At 36.5% G+C, this 25,816-nt stretch overlaps 1 protein-coding gene across 4 annotated transcripts in view; it reads right to left on the bottom strand.

Moving 5' to 3' along the window:
* TAF2 (TATA-box binding protein associated factor 2) overlaps nt 1-25,816 on the bottom strand; it is a 238,472-nt gene that overhangs the window by 77,743 nt on the left and 134,913 nt on the right. For all 4 annotated transcript variants that reach the window (XM_073590239.1, XM_073590238.1, XM_073590241.1 and 1 more), the window contains exons 19-20: nt 5,831-6,024; nt 861-1,000 (exon numbers count right to left, since the gene is read on the bottom strand). In XM_073590239.1, the coding sequence (XP_073446340.1) occupies nt 861-1,000; nt 5,831-6,024 (334 nt within the window). The remainder of the gene's footprint in view (nt 1-860; nt 1,001-5,830; nt 6,025-25,816) is intronic.

Below are 25,816 nucleotides of genomic sequence, written 5' to 3'. Positions count from 1 at the left end.
ACATTCAGGGAAATGACATTGAGATAGTCAACACCTATAAGTACCTTGGTGTGATCCTCAATAATAAGCTTGACTGGGCCCATCACTTGGATGCAGTGTACAGGAAGGGCCACAGTAGGCTTTATCTGCTCAGAAGGCTGAGAGCCTTCGGAGTTAGGGGGGCACTCCTTGCATCCTTCTTCAACTCTGTTGTGGCATCAGTCATCTTCTTTGGTGTGGCGTGCTGGGGTAGTGGCATATCAACCAGGGACAGGAATAGGCTGGACAAACTGATTAGAAGGGCCAGCTCTGTCCTGGGATGCCCCCTTGATCCAGTTCAGGAAGTAGGCGACAGGAGGATACTGGCCAAGGTGAGCTACATGGTGCAGAATGATTCCCATCCCATGCATGAGACCGTGACAAAGATGTGCAGTACTGTCAGTGACCGGCTACTTCATCCTAAATGTGAGAGGGAGCGCTATCAAAAGTCCTTCCTTCCTGCTGCAGTTAGGCTGTATAACCAGCACTGTCCAAAACGGCGAACGACCCAAACAGAGAACTGATAGATCCAAAGTTGTGATAGTCCGGTTATATCTTTTTTTTTTCCCAGTATATGTACCTACCTACTGTCAATGTAATGCCTTTATGCATCTGTATCTGTACTTGTTCCTGCCTTGCTGCTGTAATGCTCTGAATTTTCCCATGGTGGGACGATTAAAGGATTATCTTATCTTATCTTAAAAAGAAGCAGACTCCGCTATGAGATATATGTAGAAAAATTATGATCCTGTGCACATTTTAATGTGAGGAATGGAAAATAAATGTATACACCAACAGGAGCAGACATCTATGTCTATGATCCTGGATGATACAAGGCTTACCCTTGGTGTAGTCAACAACAGCTTCCAAGGCCGCCACTCTCACGTCTACAAAGTGTCCGTTCTCGGCATATGACTTGAAGAGTCTAGGATCGCTCGGGACATGGCCGTTCTTTTGAAGTACTCGGATGGCTCTCAAACAGCTGGCAAAAGAAGAGGGGGCAGTATAAAACCCAAAATAGTGGCATCTACAGCTTCATACACGTGGAACAGAGTGCTAGGTTTCATTTAAAAATTTTATACGGTTCAGCTTTTACAGTTTTTTTTCCTCTGCACACTGCTGGCTACATAAAGAGTTAGCTGAGAATCTCTCAGTGAGCGCTGTTCTGATGGTAGAGTTTGTAACTTCTTGACCTAGATTTTTGCTACAAATGTTGAACCTTTTGAGCTACCTGTGAATTGATCATTGAACTTGTTCTACACAAAGACTCTGGTCTGTGCCACTTTTCTCTCTTCTTCTGAACAATCCTCTAAGCTGATTTATGACCACATTGAGTTTGATCTTAAAATCCTTAAGAAGCTGAAAATGGCACCAGTGAGCAGGAGATTTATCCCACTGTTTTCAGAAGGATTTCTACAATATAGGCTGTTTCAAGAACATGCAGAAAATCCAGCAGTCTGATGATCAGTGGGGGAAACGGACTCCCGTATACTTCAAGCAATCATCCTGAGATTAAGGGCATGTGCACACAATGTGATATTTTACCTTCTATGTTGTCATTTAGTTAATTTTGTGTTGTCTTCTAGCATTCTGAAAATCGTCAGGTCACTTCTTTTAGCCGATTCACAGCTTTCGAAGCCTGAAGTGGTTAAAAAAAGGGACAGAAGACTGAACATGTGCACAACCATGTTGTTTCGACACTGTAGTGCATGTCGTCTTGTTTTTATCTTTTATCAGCATGTAAGGCAGTTTCCGAGCAAAATCCGCCTGAAAAGCGAAATCTGAAGCCTGAAACCTGGCTCACTCCCTCTGATACAGCCTCTCCAGCTGCACTTTCTTATGGCAGATTCCATCTCTCTCACGCCCCTCGCCCCAGCACCAAACGTGGTGGAGGGAGTTGGTTTGCTCCTCTCCGATACCTGCTCCTTTACCCCAATTCCGCTACCACCCTCCGCTTCTCTTCCCTCGCTTGAGGTGCACATCAATTCCCCCTAAAACCTCCAGCTGGCTGTCATCTACCGCCCCCCAGAACTAGCCATCTCCACCTTTCTCGACCAATTCACCCCCTGGCTACTTCACCCCTCATTTCCTCTCTGCTGACATCCCCACTATCATCATGGGTGTCTGTAACAATCCCATTTTCACTTCCACCCCCAGCTGCCTCTAAACGTTTATCGCTCACTGCCTTATTTGGCCTTACTCAATGGTCCACCGCGGCAACTCACAAAGATGGTCATACGCTGGCCCTTATCTTCACCCGCCTCTGTTCCCTTACTAATCTCACTAACTCACCCCTTCCCCTGTCTGACCACAACCTACTGACATTCGCTTCCTCTCCTAGTGCGCAACCCCCACTCCACAAACTCACTCACCCTCGCAGAAATCTCAAACACCTCAATTTACAATCACTCTCCGAGTCCTTTCTCCCTCTTACAGACATACCTTCCTTACATGACACAGATGCTGCTGTCACCTTTTATAACCCCACAATAACAGCAACACTTGATTCAACCGCCCCCCTCACGCATAGCAAAACTCGTACAATCAACAGGCAACCCTGACTGACCAGCCTGATCGAAGAACTGAGACGGGCTTACAGGGTCGCTGAGCGGAGGAGGAAGAGATCCCGCTCTGCCGAGCACTTTATTGCATATAAGCAGTCCATCGCAAGCTTCATCTCTCATATCCTCCATGTCTCACAACCCTAAACGGCTTTTCAACATTCAATTCTCTACTCCGTCCCCCAGCACCTCCTCCCTCCTCTCTGCTGAAAATTTTGCCTCTTTCTTTAAGCAGAAGATCGATACGATCAGAGAAAGCTTTGGCCCGCATACCCCAATGCCCCTCATCTTAGCTGCTCAGCCGTTCCTCCAAAACCAGCTTCTCAACAATGACAGAAGATCAGCTCTCCACCATCGTGTCAAGATCACAGCTCACCAATTGCATGCTTGACCCGCTCCCATCCACCTCATCCCTAACATCGCCACAGTCTTCATCCCATGTCTAACACACCTCTTCATCCTCTCACTTACAAACTGTGTCTTCCCCTCATCCTTAAACGTGCCTTGATCACACCCATCCTCAAAAAGCCCTCACTCGACCTATCCTCCATGTCTAGCTATCGCCCAATATCTCTTCTACCGTATGCCTCAAAACTACTGGAACAGCATCTTGAACTGTCCTCCCATTTCTCCTCCTGCTCCCTCTATGACAAGTTACAATCTGGCTTCCGACCGCATAACTCAACCGAAACTGCCCTAATTAAAGTCACCAACGACCTATTAACCGCCAAGAGCACGCAACACTACTCTGTGCTCCTTCTCCTGGACCATTCTCTCCTGCTACAGATTCTCTCATCTCTTGGCATCACACACTTGGCCCTATCCTGGATCTCGTCATATCTAACAGACCGAACATTCAGTGTCTCCCACTTCCACACCACCTCCTCACCTCGCCCCCTGTGTTTTGGGGTTCTCCAAGGCTCAGTTCTAGGACCCCTACTCTTCTCCATCTACACCTTCACCCTGGGTCAGCTCATAGAATCCCACGGTTTGCAGTATCATCTCTACGCCGATGACACACTGATCTACCTATCTGGACCTGACCTCACCTCCTTACGGACCAAAATCCCACAATGTCTGTCTGCTATTTTGGTTTCCTTTTCTGCTCGCTTTCTAAAACTGAACATGGACAAAACAGAATTCATCATCTTTCCCCCATCTCACAAGACATACAAAGCCATCCACACAACCTGTCTCCTCCATACATCTGTGACATGCTCTCCCGATGCTTACCTCCACGCAACCTTCGATCATCTCAAGATCTCCTTCTCTACTCCCCTCTTATCTCTTCTTCACACAACAGCATACAAGACTTCTCCCGTGCTTCCCCCATACTCTGGAACTCTCTACCCCAACACATCAGACTCTCGCCTACCACGGATACCTTCAAAAAGAGCCTGAAGACCCACCTCTTCCGACAAGCCTACAGCCTGCAATGATCCTCAGTCTACTGAACCACCGCACAACCAGCTCTACCCTCTCCTAGTGAATCATCACCCATCCCCTGTAGACTGTGAGCCCTCGGGGGCAGGGTCCTCTCTAATTCTGTACTTGCTGTACTTGTGTGTGCCTTGTTTTGCTCATGTTTATTGTACTTTTCTATACTTGTCCCTTTCACATGTAAAGTGCCATGGAATAAATGGTGCTATAAAAATGTATAATAATAAAAAAAACAAATATGCCGCGTACACATACCCCTAGTGTTTATGTAAGGCTGGCTTGCACAACATACGGCCCACGGGCCACATGCGGCCTGCAGAAGGATGTTGGGAACCCCGCAGAGAATTGGGAGACTCCGGTTCCCACATCCCTATATTTAACTGTATTCAGGGACTGGGACACAGCATAGGAGCACTTGTTAGAAGCCGACCCGACATGCAGCATTGCATCATGCCACGCTGTGACCTCATCATACCGCTGCTGTCACTGGGACCACGACGCACAGGAGGCAAGGACGCCCCAGAAAAAGTAAGCACTCCAGGAGAAACCCCAAGATTAAACATCTTATTGTAGGAAAAGAAGGAGGGGGGTTGCTGTTGCTACGAGACCACAGGAGGCACAGTATGCAGAGGGGCAGGATGTCGGGGGGTAATATTATGGAGAGGAGCTGTGTGTGTGGTGTGTGTGGGGGGGGGGGGATCACGTAGAGAAGCTGTGGGGGAGGGGAACGGAGAGGAGCTGTGCGAGGGGACATTACAGAGAGGAGCTGTGCGAGGGGACATTACAGAGAGGAGCTGTGCGAGGGGACATTACGGAGAGGAGCTGTGCGAAGGGACATTACAGAGAGGAGCTGTGCGAGGGGACATTACGGAGAGGAGCTGTGTGGAGGGGAATATTACAGAGAAGAGTTGTGGGGGGACATTATGGAGATAGTTTGTGTGTGGGGGACATTACAGAGAGGCGTAGTGTGGGAGGAAGGTTATAGAGAGGGTCAATGTGGGGGAATATTTTGTGCAGAAAGCACAGTTAGGGGCAATAATTTGCAGAGACGAGCTCTGGGCATGAAATCTCATCATGACATCTGCACAACGTGAAGGGAAAAGGGATGGAAACGATCAGAGAAGAGGACACCTTGAAGGTACCTGGATGTAAATGTTTGTGATCTTCCCTGCATCTCATCAGTATTGTGGTTCCTATATGGTCCAGACTCTGATGATGGCTGGTAATAACTCCCAGTATCTCCTTACCATTGTTAAGGACATATTGGGAGATGCAGGTTTACATGATACAAGTGTAGATGAGGCTGACCTGAAACTGCAATTGATTGTACTAAGCATGGTGATGTATTCATGTACTGATGGTGGTTCTGGTCATGTAGCAATCAATACAGGGCTTCATGTTAAAACTGAAAAATCCTCAAAATTTAGTTTTCAGATTATGAAAAGGATTCAATGGAGTTTCTGCTCCAAAAACTCATTAATGTTCACATTGATTTTTTGGAGTAAAAACTCTCAAAATTCTTCTCAAGCACTCAAAACTTGGTTGTGCAGATGTAGTCATATAAATACCCCTTTAAATTTTTGGCAGCCCTTTGCATTGGTTTAGTGTGACAGTGTGGCCCTTGGACCAAAATATGTTGTGCACCCATGCTGTAAGGTGATGGTTTTGATGATGGAAACCAGCAGAGTCAGAATGACAGCAGGACGGGTACCTCCACAGTTTGGTCTTCCTTTTCCCTTTTACTTTCTTTCCTAAATGCACAAAAAAAAGGAGTTTAAGAGAGGATGATGATGATGGTAATGGAGACCCACCTGACTGTTATGGTGTGCCTGTAGCTGGGAAGGAGCTTCTCCATATTGAGGAAGCGTGTGATCTCCTCCAGAATGAGGCGTACATCGGCGTTCAGATTGTCCAGGGTGCGACATTCATTGTTCACACTCACTGCTGGGGTCACAGAATTAGACAGTGCATCGATGAGTTCAGCCCTGTAGTAATTATCGGAAAACTGAAAAAGGAAATTGAAAAAAAATTAATTATAAAAAAAAAAATACAAAAAAAATCTCAGTATATTATTCACATCTTTGTAAAACATAATAGTATTATTATGAAAATAAAGAGAAAAAAAATAAAAAAAATCTGCTTTTCTTCCAAAAATGAGCTGCCATGTTGAATATGCCAGTTTTCCCTTCTGAGCTTGTCACTACTTGATAAGATGGGAATACTGCATTACAGATGTCCTGCAAAAGGTAACAGTTCTGAAAATGTTGTGTCCAGTCTTGCATCATTCTTAATAACTCTGCTTGCTGTCAGGCTTAAGCCAATTATGAGCCTTTTCTGCTCACTAAGCTAGACAACTTGTGTCTCTTCGGTCGTTCTTGATGAATGCCGCTGGAAAACTTAATTTCATTGTACCTGGAGAACCAACATGATGAAAAATTGTAGGGAATCCTCTGAACTCTTCTATGAGCCAACCTACAACTGTACAGGATGTAAGCCATACAATGTAATACACACTGAAAGCAAGCAGAGCTCTTGACAATGGTTATGAATTTGAAAACAAAAAAAATTAGAAAGTTGCAGATCTTTTCATTAAACAACATGATTTTAATTGTATGGATGATACCATCCAGCATATATTAAAGGGTATCTTCCAGCAGATTTTTACTATGTAATCTGCCAGCTGTATGATGTAGGGATAGAGACCCTGATTCCAGCAATCACTTAGTTTACTGGGTGCAACAGTTGTGATACAATCACAGCCCTCTCTGATCTCTGCTCAGAATGCTGAGCTGTGTATAATTCCGCCCACACCACAGATTGGCTGCTTCCTGTCAATAAACAGTGTACACAGAAAGCAGCCAATCAGTAGTGGGAAGCGGAGTTGGACCAGGAGGCATTAGAGTCCTGTAGTGATAATTTCCTGCTGATAAAACATGGATTGTATTGAAACAGTACAAGACAGTCCAGTAAGTAACACGTCGCTGGAATCACAGTCTCTGCCCCTACATCATGATGCTGTCAGAATACATAACAAAATTTACTGACAGATTCCCTTTAACGATCTCTTTCAGGACTTTTCTTTTTTTTTTGCTCTCAGTTTTCCTCCTCTTCTTCTAAGAGCTATAACCTTTTTAATTTCTCAGTCGTGAGTCAAACGAGGCCTTATTTCTGCGCATAATGTTGTAGTTCTGAATAACACTGTTCAATGATTAACACTAAAAAATGGGAAAAAAAAGAATCCAAGTGGAGTGAAGTAATGAATAAAAAAACTGTAATTAGACTGGGTAAGATGACGAAAGACTGCATAAAGACAGTATAAAGACAGTATAAAGACAGTATAAAGACTGCATAAAGACATCATAAAGACTGCACAAAGACAGTATAAAGAGTATAAAGACAGTATAAAGACTGCATAAAGACAGTATAAAGACTGCATAAAGACAGTATAAAGACTGCATAAAGACTGCATAAAGACAGTATAAAGACAGTATAAAGACAGTATAAAGACAGTATAAAGACAGTATAAAGACTGCATAAAGACAGTATAAAGACTGCATAAAGACAGTATAAAGACAGTATAAAGACTGCATAAAGACTGCATAAAGACAGTATAAAGACTGCATAAAGACAGTATAAAGACTGCATAAAGACAGTATAAAGACTGCATAAAGACAGCATAAAGACAGTATAAAGACAGTATAAAGACAGTATAAAGACTGCATAAAGACTGCATAAAGACAGTATAAAGACATCATAAAGACAGTATAAAGACAGTATAAAGACTGCATAAAGACAGCATAAAGTCTGAATAAAGACTGCATAAAGACAGTATAAAGACAGCATAAAGACAGTATAAAGACAGTATAAAGACAGTATAAAGACAGCATAAAGACAGTATAAAGACAGTATAAAGACAGTATAAAGACAGTATAAAGACTGCATAAAGACTGCATAAAGACTGCATAAAGACAGTATAAAGACAGTATAAAGACTGCATAAAGACAGCATAAAGTCTGAATAAAGACAGTATAATGACTGCATAAAGACAGTATAATGACTGCATAAAGACAGTATAATGACTGCATAAAGACAGTATAAAGACAGTATAAAGACTGCATAAAGACAGTATAAAGACTGCATAAAGACAGTATAAAGACAGTATAAAGACTGCATAAAGACAGTATAAAGACAGCATAAAGACAGTATAAAGACTGCATAAAGACAGTATAAAGACTGCATAAAGACTGCATAAAGACAGTATAAAGACTGCATAAAGACATCATAAAGACTGCATAAAGACAGTATAAAGACAGTATAAAGACTGCATAAAGACAGTATAAAGACAGCATAAAGTCTGAATAAAGACAGTATAAAGACTGCATAAAGACTGCATAAAGTCTGAATAAAGACAGCATAAAGACAGCATAAAGATACATAAAGACTGCATAAAGTCTGCATAAAGACAGCATAAAGACTGCATAAAGACTGCATAAAGACTGCATAAAGGCAATATAAAGACTGCATACAGACTGCATAAAGACAGTAAAAAGACTGCATAAAGACAGTATAAAGACATCATAAAGACTGCATAAAGACAGTATAAAGACTGCTTAAAGACAGCAAAAAGTCTGAATAAAGACAGTATGACTGCATAAAGACAGTATAATGACTGCATAAAGACAGCATAAAGACAGCATAAAGACTGCATAAAGACTGCATAAAGACTGCATAAAGACTGCATAAAGACAGTATAAAGACTGCATAAAGACAGTATAAAGACAGTATAAAGACTGCATAAAGACAGTATAAAGACTGCATAAAGACAGTATAAAGACTGCATAAAGACAGTATAAAGACTGCGTAAAGACCGCATAAAGTCTGAATAAAGACAGCATACAGACTGCATAAAGGCAATATAAAGACTGCATACAGACTGCATAAAGACAGTAAAAAGACTGCATAAAGACTGCATAAAGAACGTATAAAGACTGCATAAAGACAGTATAAAGACTGCATAAAGACAGTATAAAGACTGCATAAAGACTGCATAAAGGCAATATAAAGACTGCATACAGACTGCATAAAGGCAGTAAAAAGACTGCATAAAGACAGTAAAAAGACTGCATAAAGACAGTATAAAGACTGCATAAAGACAGTATTAAGACTGCATGAAGACTGCATAAAGACTGCATAAAGACAGTATAAAGACAGTATAAAGACAGTATAAAGACAGTATAAAGACTGCATAAAGACTGCATAAAGACTGCATAAAGACTGCATAAAGACTGCATAAAGGCTGCATAAAGACTGCATAAAGACAGTATAAAGACAGTATAAAGACAGTATAAAGACAGTATAAAGACTGCATAAAGACAGTATAAAGACTGCATAAAGACAGTATAAAGACTGCATAAAGACAGTATAAAGACTGCGTAAAGACCGCATAAAGTCTGAATAAAGACAGCATAAAGACTGCATAAAGGCAATATAAAGACTGCATACAGACTGCATAAAGACAGTAAAAAGACTGCATAAAGACTGCATAAAGAACGTATAAAGACTGCATAAAGACAGTATAAAGACTGCATAAAGACAGTATAAAGACTGCGTAAAGACCGCATAAAGTCTGAATAAAGACAGCATACAGACTGCATAAAGGCAATATAAAGACTGCATACAGACTGCATAAAGACAGTAAAAAGACTGCATAAAGACTGCATAAAGAACGTATAAAGACTGCATAAAGACAGTATAAAGACTGCATAAAGACAGTATAAAGACTGCATAAAGACTGCATAAAGGCAATATAAAGACTGCATACAGACTGCATAAAGGCAGTAAAAAGACTGCATAAAGACAGTAAAAAGACTGCATAAAGACAGTATAAAGACTGCATAAAGACAGTATTAAGACTGCATAAAGACAGTATTAAGACTGCATAAAGACAGTATAAAGACAGTATAAAGACTGCATAAAGACTGCATAAAGACTGCATAAAGACAGTATAAAGACAGTATAAAGACTGCATAAAGACTGCATAAAGACTGCATAAAGACTGCATAAAGACTGCATAAAGACTGCATAAAGACTGCATAAAGACAGTATAAAGACTGCGTAAAGACCGCATAAAGTCTGAATAAAGACAGCATAAAGACTGCATAAAGACACATAAAGTCTGCATAAAGACAGTATAAAGACTGCATAAAGGCAATATAAAGACTGCATACAGACTGCATAAAGACAGTAAAAAGACTGCATAAAGACTGCATAAAGAACGTATAAAGACTGCATAAAGACATCATAAAGACAGTATAAAGACAGTATAAAGACAGTATAAAGACTGCATAAAGACAGCATAAAGTCTGAATAAAGACTGCATAAAGACAGTATAAAGACAGCATAAAGACAGTATAAAGACAGCATAAAGACAGTATAAAGACAGTATAAAGACAGCATAAAGACAGTATAAAGACAGTATAAAGACAGTATAAAGACTGCATAAAGACAGTATAAAGACAGCATAAAGTCTGAATAAAGGCAGTATAAAGACTGCATAAAGACTGCATAAAGTCTGAATAAAGACAGCATAAAGACAGCATAAAGATGCATAAAGACTGCATAAAGGCAATATAAAGACTGCATACAGACTGCATAAAGACAGTATAAAGACAGTATAAAGACAGTATAAAGACAGTATAAAGACTGCATAAAGACTGCATAAAGACTGCATAAAGACTGCATAAAGACTGCATAAAGACTGCATAAAGACTGCATAAAGACAGTATAAAGACTGCATAAAGACTGCATAAAGACTGCATAAAGACTGCATAAAGACTGCATAAAGACTGCATAAAGACTGCATAAAGACAGTATAAAGACTGCGTAAAGACCGCATAAAGTCTGAATAAAGACAGCATAAAGACTGCATAAAGACACATAAAGTCTGCATAAAGACAGTATAAAGACTGCATAAAGGCAATATAAAGACTGCATACAGACTGCATAAAGACAGTATAAAGACAGCATAAAGTCTGAATAAAGGCAGTATAAAGACTGCATAAAGACTGCATAAAGTCTGAATAAAGACAGCATAAAGACAGCATAAAGATACATAAAGACTGCATAAAGTCTGCATAAAGACAGCATAAAGACTGCATAAAGACTGCATAAAGGCAATATAAAGACTGCATACAGACTGCATAAAGACAGTATAAAGACATCATAAAGACTGCATAAAGACAGTATAAAGACTGCATAAAGACAGCATAAAGTCTGAATAAAGACAGTATGACTGCATAAAGACAGTATAATGACTGCATAAAGACAGCATAAAGACAGCATAAAGACTGCATAAAGACTGCATAAAGACTGCATAAAGACTGCATAAAGACAGTATAAAGACAGTATAAAGACAGTATAAAGACCGCATAAAGACTGCATAAAGACAGCATAAAGACAGTATAAAGACAGTATAAAGACAGTATAAAGACTGCATAAAGACTGCATAAAGACAGTATAAAGACTGCATAAAGACATCATAAAGACATCATAAAGACAGTTTAAAGACAGTATAAAGACTGCATAAAGACAGCATAAAGTCTGAATAAAGACTGCATAAAGACAGTATAAAGACAGCATAAAGACAGTATAAAGACAGCATAAAGACAGTATAAAGACAGCATAAAGACAGTATAAAGACAGTATAAAGACTGCATAAAGACTGCATAAAGACTGCATAAAGACAGTATAAAGACTGCATAAAGACAGCATAAAGTCTGAATAAAGACAGTATAATGACTGCATAAAGACAGTATAATGACTGCATAAAGACAGTATAAAGACAGTATAAAGACTGCATAAAGACAGTATAAAGACTGCATAAAGACAGTATAAAGACAGTATAAAGACAGTATAAAGACTGCATAAAGACAGTATAAAGACAGCATAAAGACTGCATAAAGACAGTATAAAGACTGCATAAAGACTGCATAAAGACAGTATAAAGACTGCATAAAGACATCATAAAGACTGCATAAAGACAGTATAAAGACAGTATAAAGACTGCATAAAGACAGTATAAAGACAGCATAAAGTCTGAATAAAGACAGTATAAAGACTGCATAAAGACTGCATGAAGTCTGAATAAAGACAGCATAAAGACAGCATAAAGATACATAAAGACTGCATAAAGTCTGCATAAAGACAGCATAAAGACTGCATAAAGACTGCATAAAGGCAATATAAAGACTGCATACAGACTGCATAAAGACAGTAAAAAGACTGCATAAAGACAGTATAAAGACATCATAAAGACTGCATAAAGACAGTATAAAGACTGCATAAAGACAGCATAAAGTCTGAATAAAGACAGTATGACTGCATAAAGACAGTATAATGACTGCATAAAGACAGCATAAAGACAGCATAAAGACAGCATAAAGACAGCATAAAGACAGCATAAAGACTGCATAAAGACAGTATAAAGACAGTATAAAGACCGCATAAAGACTGCATAAAGACTGTATAATGACAGTATAAAGACTGCATAAAGACAGTATAAAGACTGTATAATGATAGCATAAAGACAGCATAAAGACTGCAAAAAGACAGTATTAAGACTGCATAAAGACAGTATTAAGACTGCATAAAGACTGTATAATGACAGTATAAAGACTGCATAAAGACAGTATAAAGACTGTATAATGATTGCAAAAAGACAGTATTAAGACTGGATAAAGACAGTATTAAGACTGCATAAAGAAGACAGTATTAAGACTGCATAAAGACAGTATTAAGACTGCATAAAGACTGCATAAAGACAGTATAAAGACTGCATAAAGACTGCATAAAGACTGCATAAAGACTGCATAAAGACTGCATAAAGACTGCATAAAGACTGCATAAAGAACGTATAAAGACTGCATAAAGACAGTATAAAGACTGCATAAAGACATCATAAAGACAGTATAAAGACAGTATAAAGACTGCATAAAGACAGCATAAAGTCTGAATAAAGACTGCATAAAGACAGTATAAAGACAGCATAAAGACAGTATAAAGACAGTATAAAGACTGCATAAAGACAGTATAAAGACAGTATAAAGACTGCATAAAGACAGTATAAAGACAGCATAAAGTCTGAATAAAGACAGTATAAAGACTGCATAAAGTCTGAATAAAGACAGTATAAAGACAGCATAAAGATACATAAAGACTGCATAAAGTCTGCATAAAGACAGCATAAAGACTGCATAAAGACTGCATAAAGGCAATATACAGACTGCATAAAGACAGTATAAAGACAGTATAAAGACAGTATAAAGACAGTATAAAGACCGCATAAAGACTGCATAAAGACTGGATAATGACAGTATAAAGACTGCATAAAGACAGTATAAAGACTGTATAATGACTGCAAAAAGACAGTATTAAGACTGGATAAAGACAGTATTAAGACTGCATAAAGAAGACAGTATTAAGACTGCATAAAGACAGTATTAAGACTGCATAAAGACAGTATTAAGACTGCATAAAGACTGCATAAAGACTGCATAAAGACTGCATAAAGACAGTATAAAGACTGCGTAAAGACCGCATAAAGTCTGAATAAAGACAGCATAAAGACTGCATAAAGATACATAAAGTCTGCATAAAGACAGTATAAAGACTGCATAAAGACTGCATAAAGAACGTATAAAGACTGCATAAAGACAGTATAAAGACTGCATAAAGAACGTATAAAGACTGCATAAAGACAGTATAAAGACTGCATAAAGACAGTATAAAGACTGCATAAAGACATTATAAAGACTGCATAAAGAACGTATAAAGACTGCATAAAGACAGAAAAAAGACTGCATAAAGACAGTAAAAAGACTGCATAAAGACAGTATAAAGACTGCATAAAGAAGACAGTATTAAGACTGCATAAAGAAGACAGTATTAAGACTGCATAAAGACAGTATTAAGACTGCATAAAGACTGCATAAAGACTGTATAATGACAGTATAAAGACTGCATAAAGACTGCATAAAGACTGCATAAAGACTGCATAAAGACTGCATAAAGACTGCATAAAGACAGTATAAAGACTGCGTAAAGACCGCATAAAGTCTGAATAAAGACAGCATAAAGACTGCATAAAGATACATAAAGTCTGCATAAAGACAGTATAAAGACTGCATAAAGGCAATACAAAGACTGCATACAGACTGCATAAAGACAGTAAAAAGACTGCATAAAGACTGCATAAAGAACGTATAAAGACTGCATAAAGACAGTATAAAGACTGCATAAAGACTGCATAAAGAACGTATAAAGACTGCATAAAGACAGTATAAAGACTGCATAAAGACAGTATAAAGACTGCATAAAGACTGCATAAAGACTGCATAAAGAAGACAGTATTAAGACTGGATAAAGACAGTATTAAGACTGCATAAAGAAGACAGTATTAAGACTGCATAAAGACAGTATTAAGACTGCATAAAGACAGTATAAAGACTGTATAATGACTGCATAAAGAAGACAGTATTAAGACTGGATAAAGACAGTATTAAGACTGCATAAAGAAGACAGTATTAAGACTGCATAAAGACAGTATTAAGACTGCATAAAGACTGCATAAAGACTGCATAAAGACTGCATAAAGACAGTATAAAGACTGCATAAAGACTGCATAAAGACTGCATAAAGACTGCATAAAGACTGCATAAAGACAGTATAAAGACTGCGTAAAGACCGCATAAAGTCTGAATAAAGACAGCATAAAGACTGCATAAAGATACATAAAGTCTGCATAAAGACAGTATAAAGACTGCATAAAGGCAATACAAAGACTGCATACAGACTGCATAAAGACAGTAAAAAGACTGCATAAAGACTGCATAAAGAACGTATAAAGACTGCATAAAGACAGTATAAAGACTGCATAAAGACTGCATAAAGAACGTATAAAGACTGCATAAAGACAGTATAAAGACTGCATAAAGACAGTATAAAGACTGCATAAAGACTGCATAAAGACTGCATAAAGACTGCATAAAGACTGCATAAAGACTGCATAAAGACAGTATAAAGACAGTATAAAGACAGTATAAAGACCGCATAAAGACTGCATAAAGACTGCATAATGACTGCATAAAGACAGTATTAAGACTGCATAAAGACTGCATAAAGACTGCATAAAGACTGCATAAAGACTGCATAAAGACTGCATAAAGACTGCATAAAGACTGCATAAAGACTGCATAAAGACAGTATAAAGACTGCGTAAAGACCGCATAAAGTCTGAATAAAGACAGCATAAAGACTGCATAAAGATACATAAAGTCTGCATAAAGACAGTATAAAGACTGCATAAAGGCAATATAAAGACTGCATACAGACTGCATAAAGACAGTAAAAAGACTGCATAAAGACTGCATAAAGAACGTATAAAGACTGCATAAAGACAGTATAAAGACTGCATAAAGACAGTATAAAGACTGCATAAAGACTGCATAAAGGCAATATAAAGACTGCATACAGACTGCATAAAGGCAGTAAAGAGACTGCATAAAGACAGTAAAAAGACTGCATAAAGACAGTATAAAGACTGCATAAAGACAGTATTAAGACTGCATAAAGACTGCATAAAGACTGCATAAAGACTGCATAAAGACTGCATAAAGACTGCATAAAGACTGCATAAAGACTGCATAAAGACAGTATAAAGACAGTATAAAGACTGCATAAAGACTGCATAAAGACTGCATAAAGACTGCATAAAGACTGCATAAAGACTGCATAAAGACAGTATAAAGACTGCGTAAAGACCGCATAAAGTCTGAATAAAGACAGCATAAAGACTGCATAAAGATACATAAAGTCTGCATAAAGACAGTATAAAGACTGCATAAAGACTGCATAAAGAACGTATAAAGACTGCATAAAGACAGTATAAAGACTGCATAAAGGCAATATAAAGCCTGCATACAGACTGCATAAAGGCAGTAAAAAGACTGCATAAAGACAGTAAAAAGACTGCATAAAGACAGTATAAAGACTGCATAAAGATAGTATTAAGACTGCATAAAGACTGCATAAAGACTGCATAAAGACTGCATAAAGACTGCATAAAAACTGCATAAAAACTGCATAAAAACTGCATAAAGACTGCATAAAGACTGCATAAAGACTGCATAAAGACTGCATAAAAACTGCATAAAAACTGCATAAAGACTGCATAAAGACTGCATAAAGACTGCATAAAGACTGCATAAAGACTGCATAAAGACTGCATAAAGACAGTATAAAGACTGCGTAAAGACCGCATAAAGTCTGAATAAAGACAGCATAAAGACTGCATAAAGATACATAAAGTCTGCATAAAGACAGTATAAAGACTGCATAAAGGCAATATAAAGACTGCATACAGACTGCATAAAGACAGTAAAAAGACTGCATAAAGACTGCATAAAGAACGTATAAAGACTGCATAAAGACAGTATAAAGACTGCATAAAGACAGTATAAAGACTGCATAAAGACAGTATAAAGACAGTATAAAGACAGTATAAAGACTGCATAAAGACAGTATAAAGACAGCATAAAGACAGCATAAAGACTGCATAAAGACAGTATAAAGACTGCATAAAGACTGCATAAAGACAGTATAAAGACTGCATAAAGACATCATAAAGACTGCATAAAGACAGTATAAAGACAGTATAAAGACTGCATAAAGACAGTATAAAGACAGCATAAAGTCTGAATAAAGACAGTATAAAGACTGCATAAAGACTGCATAAAGTCTGAATAAAGACAGCATAAAGACAGCATAAAGATACATAAAGACTGCATAAAGTCTGCATAAAGACAGCATAAAGACTGCATAAAGACTGCATAAAGGCAATATAAAGACTGCATACAGACTGCATAAAGACAGTAAAAAGACTGCATAAAGACAGTATAAAGACATCATAAAGACTGCATAAAGACAGTATAAAGACTGCATAAAGACAGCATAAAGTCTGAATAAAGACAGTATGACTGCATAAAGACAGTATAATGACTGCATAAAGACAGCATAAAGACAGCATAAAGACAGCATAAAGACAGCATAAAGACAGCATAAAGACAGCATAAAGACTGCATAAAGACAGTATAAAGACGGTATAAAGACCGCATAAAGACTGCATAAAGACTGTATAATGACAGTATAAAGACTGCATAAAGACAGTATAAAGACTGTATAATGATAGCATAAAGACAGCATAAAGACTGCAAAAAGACAGTATTAAGACTGCATAAAGACAGTATTAAGACTGCATAAAGACTGTATAATGACAGTATAAAGACTGCATAAAGACAGTATAAAGACTGTATAATGATTGCAAAAAGACAGTATTAAGACTGGATAAAGACAGTATTAAGACTGCATAAAGAAGACAGTATTAAGACTGCATAAAGACAGTATTAAGACTGCATAAAGACTGCATAAAGACAGTATAAAGACTGCATAAAGACTGCATAAAGACTGCATAAAGACTGCATAAAGACTGCATAAAGAACGTATAAAGACTGCATAAAGACAGAATAAAGACTGCATAAAGACATCATAAAGACAGTATAAAGACAGTATAAAGACTGCATAAAGACAGCATAAAGTCTGAATAAAGACTGCATAAAGACAGTATAAAGACAGCATAAAGACAGTATAAAGACAGTATAAAGACAGCATAAAGACAGTATAAAGACAGTATAAAGACTGCATAAAGACAGTATAAAGACAGCATAAAGTCTGAATAAAGACAGTATAAAGACTGCATAAAGTCTGAATAAAGACAGTATAAAGACAGCATAAAGATACATAAAGACTGCATAAAGTCTGCATAAAGACAGCATAAAGACTGCATAAAGACTGCATAAAGGCAATATACAGACTGCATAAAGACAGTATAAAGACAGTATAAAGACAGTATAAAGACCGCATAAAGACTGCATAAAGACTGGATAATGACAGTATAAAGACTGCATAAAGACAGTATAAAGACTGTATAATGACTGCAAAAAGACAGTATTAAGACTGGATAAAGACAGTATTAAGACTGCATAAAGAAGACAGTATTAAGACTGCATAAAGACAGTATTAAGACTGCATAAAGACAGTATTAAGACTGCATAAAGACTGCATAAAGACTGCATAAAGACTGCATAAAGACTGCATAAAGACTGCATAAAGACAGTATAAAGACTGCGTAAAGACCGCATAAAGTCTGAATAAAGACAGCATAAAGACTGCATAAAGATACATAAAGTCTGCATAAAGACAGTATAAAGACTGCATAAAGACTGCATAAAGAACGTATAAAGACTGCATAAAGACAGTATAAAGACTGCATAAAGAACGTATAAAGACTGCATAAAGACAGTATAAAGACTGCATAAAGACAGTATAAAGACTGCATAAAGACATTATAAAGACTGCATAAAGAACGTATAAAGACTGCATAAAGACAGAAAAAAGACTGCATAAAGACAGTAAAAAGACTGCATAAAGACAGTATAAAGACTGCATAAAGAAGACAGTATTAAGACTGCATAAAGAAGACAGTATTAAGACTGCATAAAGACAGTATTAAGACTGCATAAAGACTGCATAAAGACTGTATAATGACAGTATAAAGACTGCATAAAGACTGCATAAAGACTGCATAAAGACTGCATAAAGACAGTATAAAGACTGCGTAAAGACCGCATAAAGTCTGAATAAAGACAGCATAAAGACTGCATAAAGATACATAAAGTCTGCATAAAGACAGTATAAAGACTGCATAAAGGCAATACAAAGACTGCATACAGACTGCATAAAGACAGTAAAAAGACTGCATAAAGACTGCATAAAGAACGTATAAAGACTGCATAAAGACAGTATAAAGACTGCATAAAGACTGCATAAAGAACGTATAAAGACTGCATAAAGACAGTATAAAGACTGCATAAAGACAGTATAAAGACTGCATAAAGACTGCATAAAGACTGCATAAAGAAGACAGTATTAAGACTGGATAAAGACAGTATTAAGACTGCATAAAGAAGACAGTATTAAGACTGCATAAAGACAGTATTAAGACTGCATAAAGACAGTATAAAGACTGTATAATGACTGCATAAAGAAGACAGTATTAAGACTGGATAAAGACAGTATTAAGACTGCATAAAGAAGACAGTATTAAGACTGCATAAAGACAGTATTAAGACTGCATAAAGACTGCATAAAGACTGCATAAAGACTGCATAAAGACAGTATAAAGACTGCATAAAGACTGCATAAAGACTGCATAAAGACTGCATAAAGACTGCATAAAGACAGTATAAAGACTGCGTAAAGACCGCATAAAGTCTGAATAAAGACAGCATAAAGACTGCATAAAGATACATAAAGTCTGCATAAAGACAGTATAAAGACTGCATAAAGGCAATACAAAGACTGCATACAGACTGCATAAAGACAGTAAAAAGACTGCATAAAGACTGCATAAAGAACGTATAAAGACTGCATAAAGACAGTATAAAGACTGCATAAAGACTGCATAAAGAACGTATAAAGACTGCATAAAGACAGTATAAAGACTGCATAAAGACAGTATAAAGACTGCATAAAGACTGCATAAAGACTGCATAAAGACTGCATAAAGACTGCATAAAGACTGCATAAAGACTGCATAAAGACAGTATAAAGACAGTATAAAGACAGTATAAAGACCGCATAAAGACTGCATAAAGACTGCATAATGACTGCATAAAGACAGTATTAAGACTGCATAAAGACTGCATAAAGACTGCATAAAGACTGCATAAAGACTGCATAAAGACTGCATAAAGACTGCATAAAGACTGCATAAAGACAGTATAAAGACTGCGTAAAGACCGCATAAAGTCTGAATAAAGACAGCATAAAGACTGCATAAAGATACATAAAGTCTGCATAAAGACAGTATAAAGACTGCATAAAGGCAATATAAAGACTGCATACAGACTGCATAAAGACAGTAAAAAGACTGCATAAAGACTGCATAAAGAACGTATAAAGACTGCATAAAGACAGTATAAAGACTGCATAAAGACAGTATAAAGACTGCATAAAGACTGCATAAAGGCAATATAAAGACTGCATACAGACTGCATAAAGGCAGTAAAGAGACTGCATAAAGACAGTAAAAAGACTGCATAAAGACAGTATAAAGACTGCATAAAGACAGTATTAAGACTGCATAAAGACTGCATAAAGACTGCATAAAGACTGCATAAAGACTGCATAAAGACTGCATAAAGACTGCATAAAGACTGCATAAAGACTGCATAAAGACAGTATAAAGACAGTATAAAGACTGCATAAAGACTGCATAAAGACTGCATAAAGACTGCATAAAGACTGCATAAAGACAGTATAAAGACTGCGTAAAGACCGCATAAAGTCTGAATAAAGACAGCATAAAGACTGCATAAAGATACATAAAGTCTGCATAAAGACAGTATAAAGACTGCATAAAGACTGCATAAAGAACGTATAAAGACTGCATAAAGACAGTATAAAGACTGCATAAAGGCAATATAAAGCCTGCATACAGACTGCATAAAGGCAGTAAAAAGACTGCATAAAGACAGTAAAAAGACTGCATAAAGACAGTATAAAGACTGCATAAAGATAGTATTAAGACTGCATAAAGACTGCATAAAGACTGCATAAAGACTGCATAAAGACTGCATAAAGACTGCATAAAAACTGCATAAAGACTGCATAAAGACTGCATAAAGACTGCATAAAGACTGCATAAAGACTGCATAAAGACAGTATAAAGACTGCGTAAAGACCGCATAAAGTCTGAATAAAGACAGCATAAAGACTGCATAAAGATACATAAAGTCTGCATAAAGACAGTATAAAGACTGCATAAAGGCAATATAAAGACTGCATACAGACTGCATAAAGACAGTAAAAAGACTGCATAAAGACTGCATAAAGAACGTATAAAGACTGCATAAAGACAGTATAAAGACTGCATAAAGACAGTATAAAGACTGCATAAAGACAGTATAAAGACAGTATAAAGACAGTATAAAGACTGCATAAAGACAGTATAAAGACAGCATAAAGACAGCATAAAGACTGCATAAAGACAGTATAAAGACTGCATAAAGACTGCATAAAGACAGTATAAAGACTGCATAAAGACATCATAAAGACTGCATAAAGACAGTATAAAGACAGTATAAAGACTGCATAAAGACAGTATAAAGACAGCATAAAGTCTGAATAAAGACAGTATAAAGACTGCATAAAGACTGCATAAAGTCTGAATAAAGACTGCATAAAGACAGTATAAAGACAGTATAAAGACAGTATAAAGACCGCATAAAGACTGCATAAAGACTGCATAATGACTGCATAAAGACAGTATTAAGACTGCATAAAGACTGCATAAAGACTGCATAAAGACTGCATAAAGACTGCATAAAGACTGCATAAAGACAGTATAAAGACTGCGTAAAGACCGCATAAAGTCTGAATAAAGACAGCATAAAGACTGCATAAAGACACATAAAGTCTGCATAAAGACAGTATAAAGACTGCATAAAGGCAATATAAAGACTGCATACAGACTGCATAAAGACAGTATAAAGACAGCATAAAGTCTGAATAAAGGCAGTATAAAGACTGCATAAAGACTGCATAAAGTCTGAATAAAGACAGCATAAAGACAGCATAAAGATACATAAAGACTGCATAAAGTCTGCATAAAGACAGCATAAAGACTGCATAAAGACTGCATAAAGGCAATATAAAGACTGCATACAGACTGCATAAAGACAGTATAAAGACATCATAAAGACTGCATAAAGACAGTATAAAGACTGCATAAAGACAGCATAAAGTCTGAATAAAGACAGTATGACTGCATAAAGACAGTATAATGACTGCATAAAGACAGCATAAAGACAGCATAAAGACTGCATAAAGACTGCATAAAGACTGCATAAAGACTGCATAAAGACAGTATAAAGACAGTATAAAGACAGTATAAAGACCGCATAAAGACTGCATAAAGACAGCATAAAGACAGTATAAAGACAGTATAAAGACAGTATAAAGACTGCATAAAGACTGCATAAAGACAGTATAAAGACTGCATAAAGACATCATAAAGACATCATAAAGACAGTTTAAAGACAGTATAAAGACTGCATAAAGACAGCATAAAGTCTGAATAAAGACTGCATAAAGACAGTATAAAGACAGCATAAAGACAGTATAAAGACAGCATAAAGACAGTATAAAGACAGCATAAAGACAGTATAAAGACAGTATAAAGACTGCATAAAGACTGCATAAAGACTGCATAAAGACAGTATAAAGACTGCATAAAGACAGCATAAAGTCTGAATAAAGACAGTATAATGACTGCATAAAGACAGTATAATGACTGCATAAAGACAGTATAAAGACAGTATAAAGACTGCATAAAGACAGTATAAAGACTGCATAAAGACAGTATAAAGACAGTATAAAGACAGTATAAAGACTGCATAAAGACAGTATAAAGACAGCATAAAGACTGCATAAAGACAGTATAAAGACTGCATAAAGACTGCATAAAGACAGTATAAAGACTGCATAAAGACATCATAAAGACTGCATAAAGACAGTATAAAGACAGTATAAAGACTGCATAAAGACAGTATAAAGACAGCATAAAGTCTGAATAAAGACAGTATAAAGACTGCATAAAGACTGCATGAAGTCTGAATAAAGACAGCATAAAGACAGCATAAAGATACATAAAGACTGCATAAAGTCTGCATAAAGACAGCATAAAGACTGCATAAAGACTGCATAAAGGCAATATAAAGACTGCATACAGACTGCATAAAGACAGTAAAAAGACTGCATAAAGACAGTATAAAGACATCATAAAGACTGCATAAAGACAGTATAAAGACTGCATAAAGACAGCATAAAGTCTGAATAAAGACAGTATGACTGCATAAAGACAGTATAATGACTGCATAAAGACAGCATAAAGACAGCATAAAGACAGCATAAAGACAGCATAAAGACAGCATAAAGACTGCATAAAGACAGTATAAAGACAGTATAAAGACCGCATAAAGACTGCATAAAGACTGTATAATGACAGTATAAAGACTGCATAAAGACAGTATAAAGACTGTATAATGATAGCATAAAGACAGCATAAAGACTGCAAAAAGACAGTATTAAGACTGCATAAAGACAGTATTAAGACTGCATAAAGACTGTATAATGACAGTATAAAGACTGCATAAAGACAGTATAAAGACTGTATAATGATTGCAAAAAGACAGTATTAAGACTGGATAAAGACAGTATTAAGACTGCATAAAGAAGACAGTATTAAGACTGCATAAAGACAGTATTAAGACTGCATAAAGACTGCATAAAGACAGTATAAAGACTGCATAAAGACTGCATAAAGACTGCATAAAGACTGCATAAAGACTGCATAAAGACTGCATAAAGACTGCATAAAGAACGTATAAAGACTGCATAAAGACAGTATAAAGACTGCATAAAGACATCATAAAGACAGTATAAAGACAGTATAAAGACTGCATAAAGACAGCATAAAGTCTGAATAAAGACTGCATAAAGACAGTATAAAGACAGCATAAAGACAGTATAAAGACAGTATAAAGACTGCATAAAGACAGTATAAAGACAGTATAAAGACTGCATAAAGACAGTATAAAGACAGCATAAAGTCTGAATAAAGACAGTATAAAGACTGCATAAAGTCTGAATAAAGACAGTATAAAGACAGCATAAAGATACATAAAGACTGCATAAAGTCTGCATAAAGACAGCATAAAGACTGCATAAAGACTGCATAAAGGCAATATACAGACTGCATAAAGACAGTATAAAGACAGTATAAAGACAGTATAAAGACAGTATAAAGACCGCATAAAGACTGCATAAAGACTGGATAATGACAGTATAAAGACTGCATAAAGACAGTATAAAGACTGTATAATGACTGCAAAAAGACAGTATTAAGACTGGATAAAGACAGTATTAAGACTGCATAAAGAAGACAGTATTAAGACTGCATAAAGACAGTATTAAGACTGCATAAAGACAGTATTAAGACTGCATAAAGACTGCATAAAGACTGCATAAAGACTGCATAAAGACAGTATAAAGACTGCGTAAAGACCGCATAAAGTCTGAATAAAGACAGCATAAAGACTGCATAAAGATACATAAAGTCTGCATAAAGACAGTATAAAGACTGCATAAAGACTGCATAAAGAACGTATAAAGACTGCATAAAGACAGTATAAAGACTGCATAAAGAACGTATAAAGACTGCATAAAGACAGTATAAAGACTGCATAAAGACAGTATAAAGACTGCATAAAGACATTATAAAGACTGCATAAAGAACGTATAAAGACTGCATAAAGACAGAAAAAAGACTGCATAAAGACAGTAAAAAGACTGCATAAAGACAGTATAAAGACTGCATAAAGAAGACAGTATTAAGACTGCATAAAGAAGACAGTATTAAGACTGCATAAAGACAGTATTAAGACTGCATAAAGACTGCATAAAGACTGTATAATGACAGTATAAAGACTGCATAAAGACTGCATAAAGACTGCATAAAGACTGCATAAAGACTGCATAAAGACTGCATAAAGACAGTATAAAGACTGCGTAAAGACCGCATAAAGTCTGAATAAAGACAGCATAAAGACTGCATAAAGATACATAAAGTCTGCATAAAGACAGTATAAAGACTGCATAAAGGCAATACAAAGACTGCATACAGACTGCATAAAGACAGTAAAAAGACTGCATAAAGACTGCATAAAGAACGTATAAAGACTGCATAAAGACAGTATAAAGACTGCATAAAGACTGCATAAAGAACGTATAAAGACTGCATAAAGACAGTATAAAGACTGCATAAAGACAGTATAAAGACTGCATAAAGACTGCATAAAGACTGCATAAAGAAGACAGTATTAAGACTGGATAAAGACAGTATTAAGACTGCATAAAGAAGACAGTATTAAGACTGCATAAAGACAGTATTAAGACTGCATAAAGACAGTATAAAGACTGTATAATGACTGCATAAAGAAGACAGTATTAAGACTGGATAAAGACAGTATTAAGACTGCATAAAGAAGACAGTATTAAGACTGCATAAAGACAGTATTAAGACTGCATAAAGACTGCATAAAGACTGCATAAAGACTGCATAAAGACAGTATAAAGACTGCATAAAGACTGCATAAAGACTGCATAAAGACTGCATAAAGACTGCATAAAGACAGTATAAAGACTGCGTAAAGACCGCATAAAGTCTGAATAAAGACAGCATAAAGACTGCATAAAGATACATAAAGTCTGCATAAAGACAGTATAAAGACTGCATAAAGGCAATACAAAGACTGCATACAGACTGCATAAAGACAGTAAAAAGACTGCATAAAGACTGCATAAAGAACGTATAAAGACTGCATAAAGACAGTATAAAGACTGCATAAAGACTGCATAAAGAACGTATAAAGACTGCATAAAGACAGTATAAAGACTGCATAAAGACAGTATAAAGACTGCATAAAGACTGCATAAAGACTGCATAAAGACTGCATAAAGACTGCATAAAGACTGCATAAAGACAGTATAAAGACAGTATAAAGACAGTATAAAGACCGCATAAAGACTGCATAAAGACTGCATAATGACTGCATAAAGACAGT

The sequence above is a fragment of the Dendrobates tinctorius genome, unplaced genomic scaffold (assembly GCF_039654945.1).
Source record: "Dendrobates tinctorius isolate UK_male_01 unplaced genomic scaffold, ASM3965494v1 ptg000116l, whole genome shotgun sequence".
NCBI lineage: Eukaryota > Metazoa > Chordata > Amphibia > Anura > Dendrobatidae > Dendrobates > Dendrobates tinctorius.
This window is presented reverse-complemented; position numbering and strand designations above follow the sequence as displayed.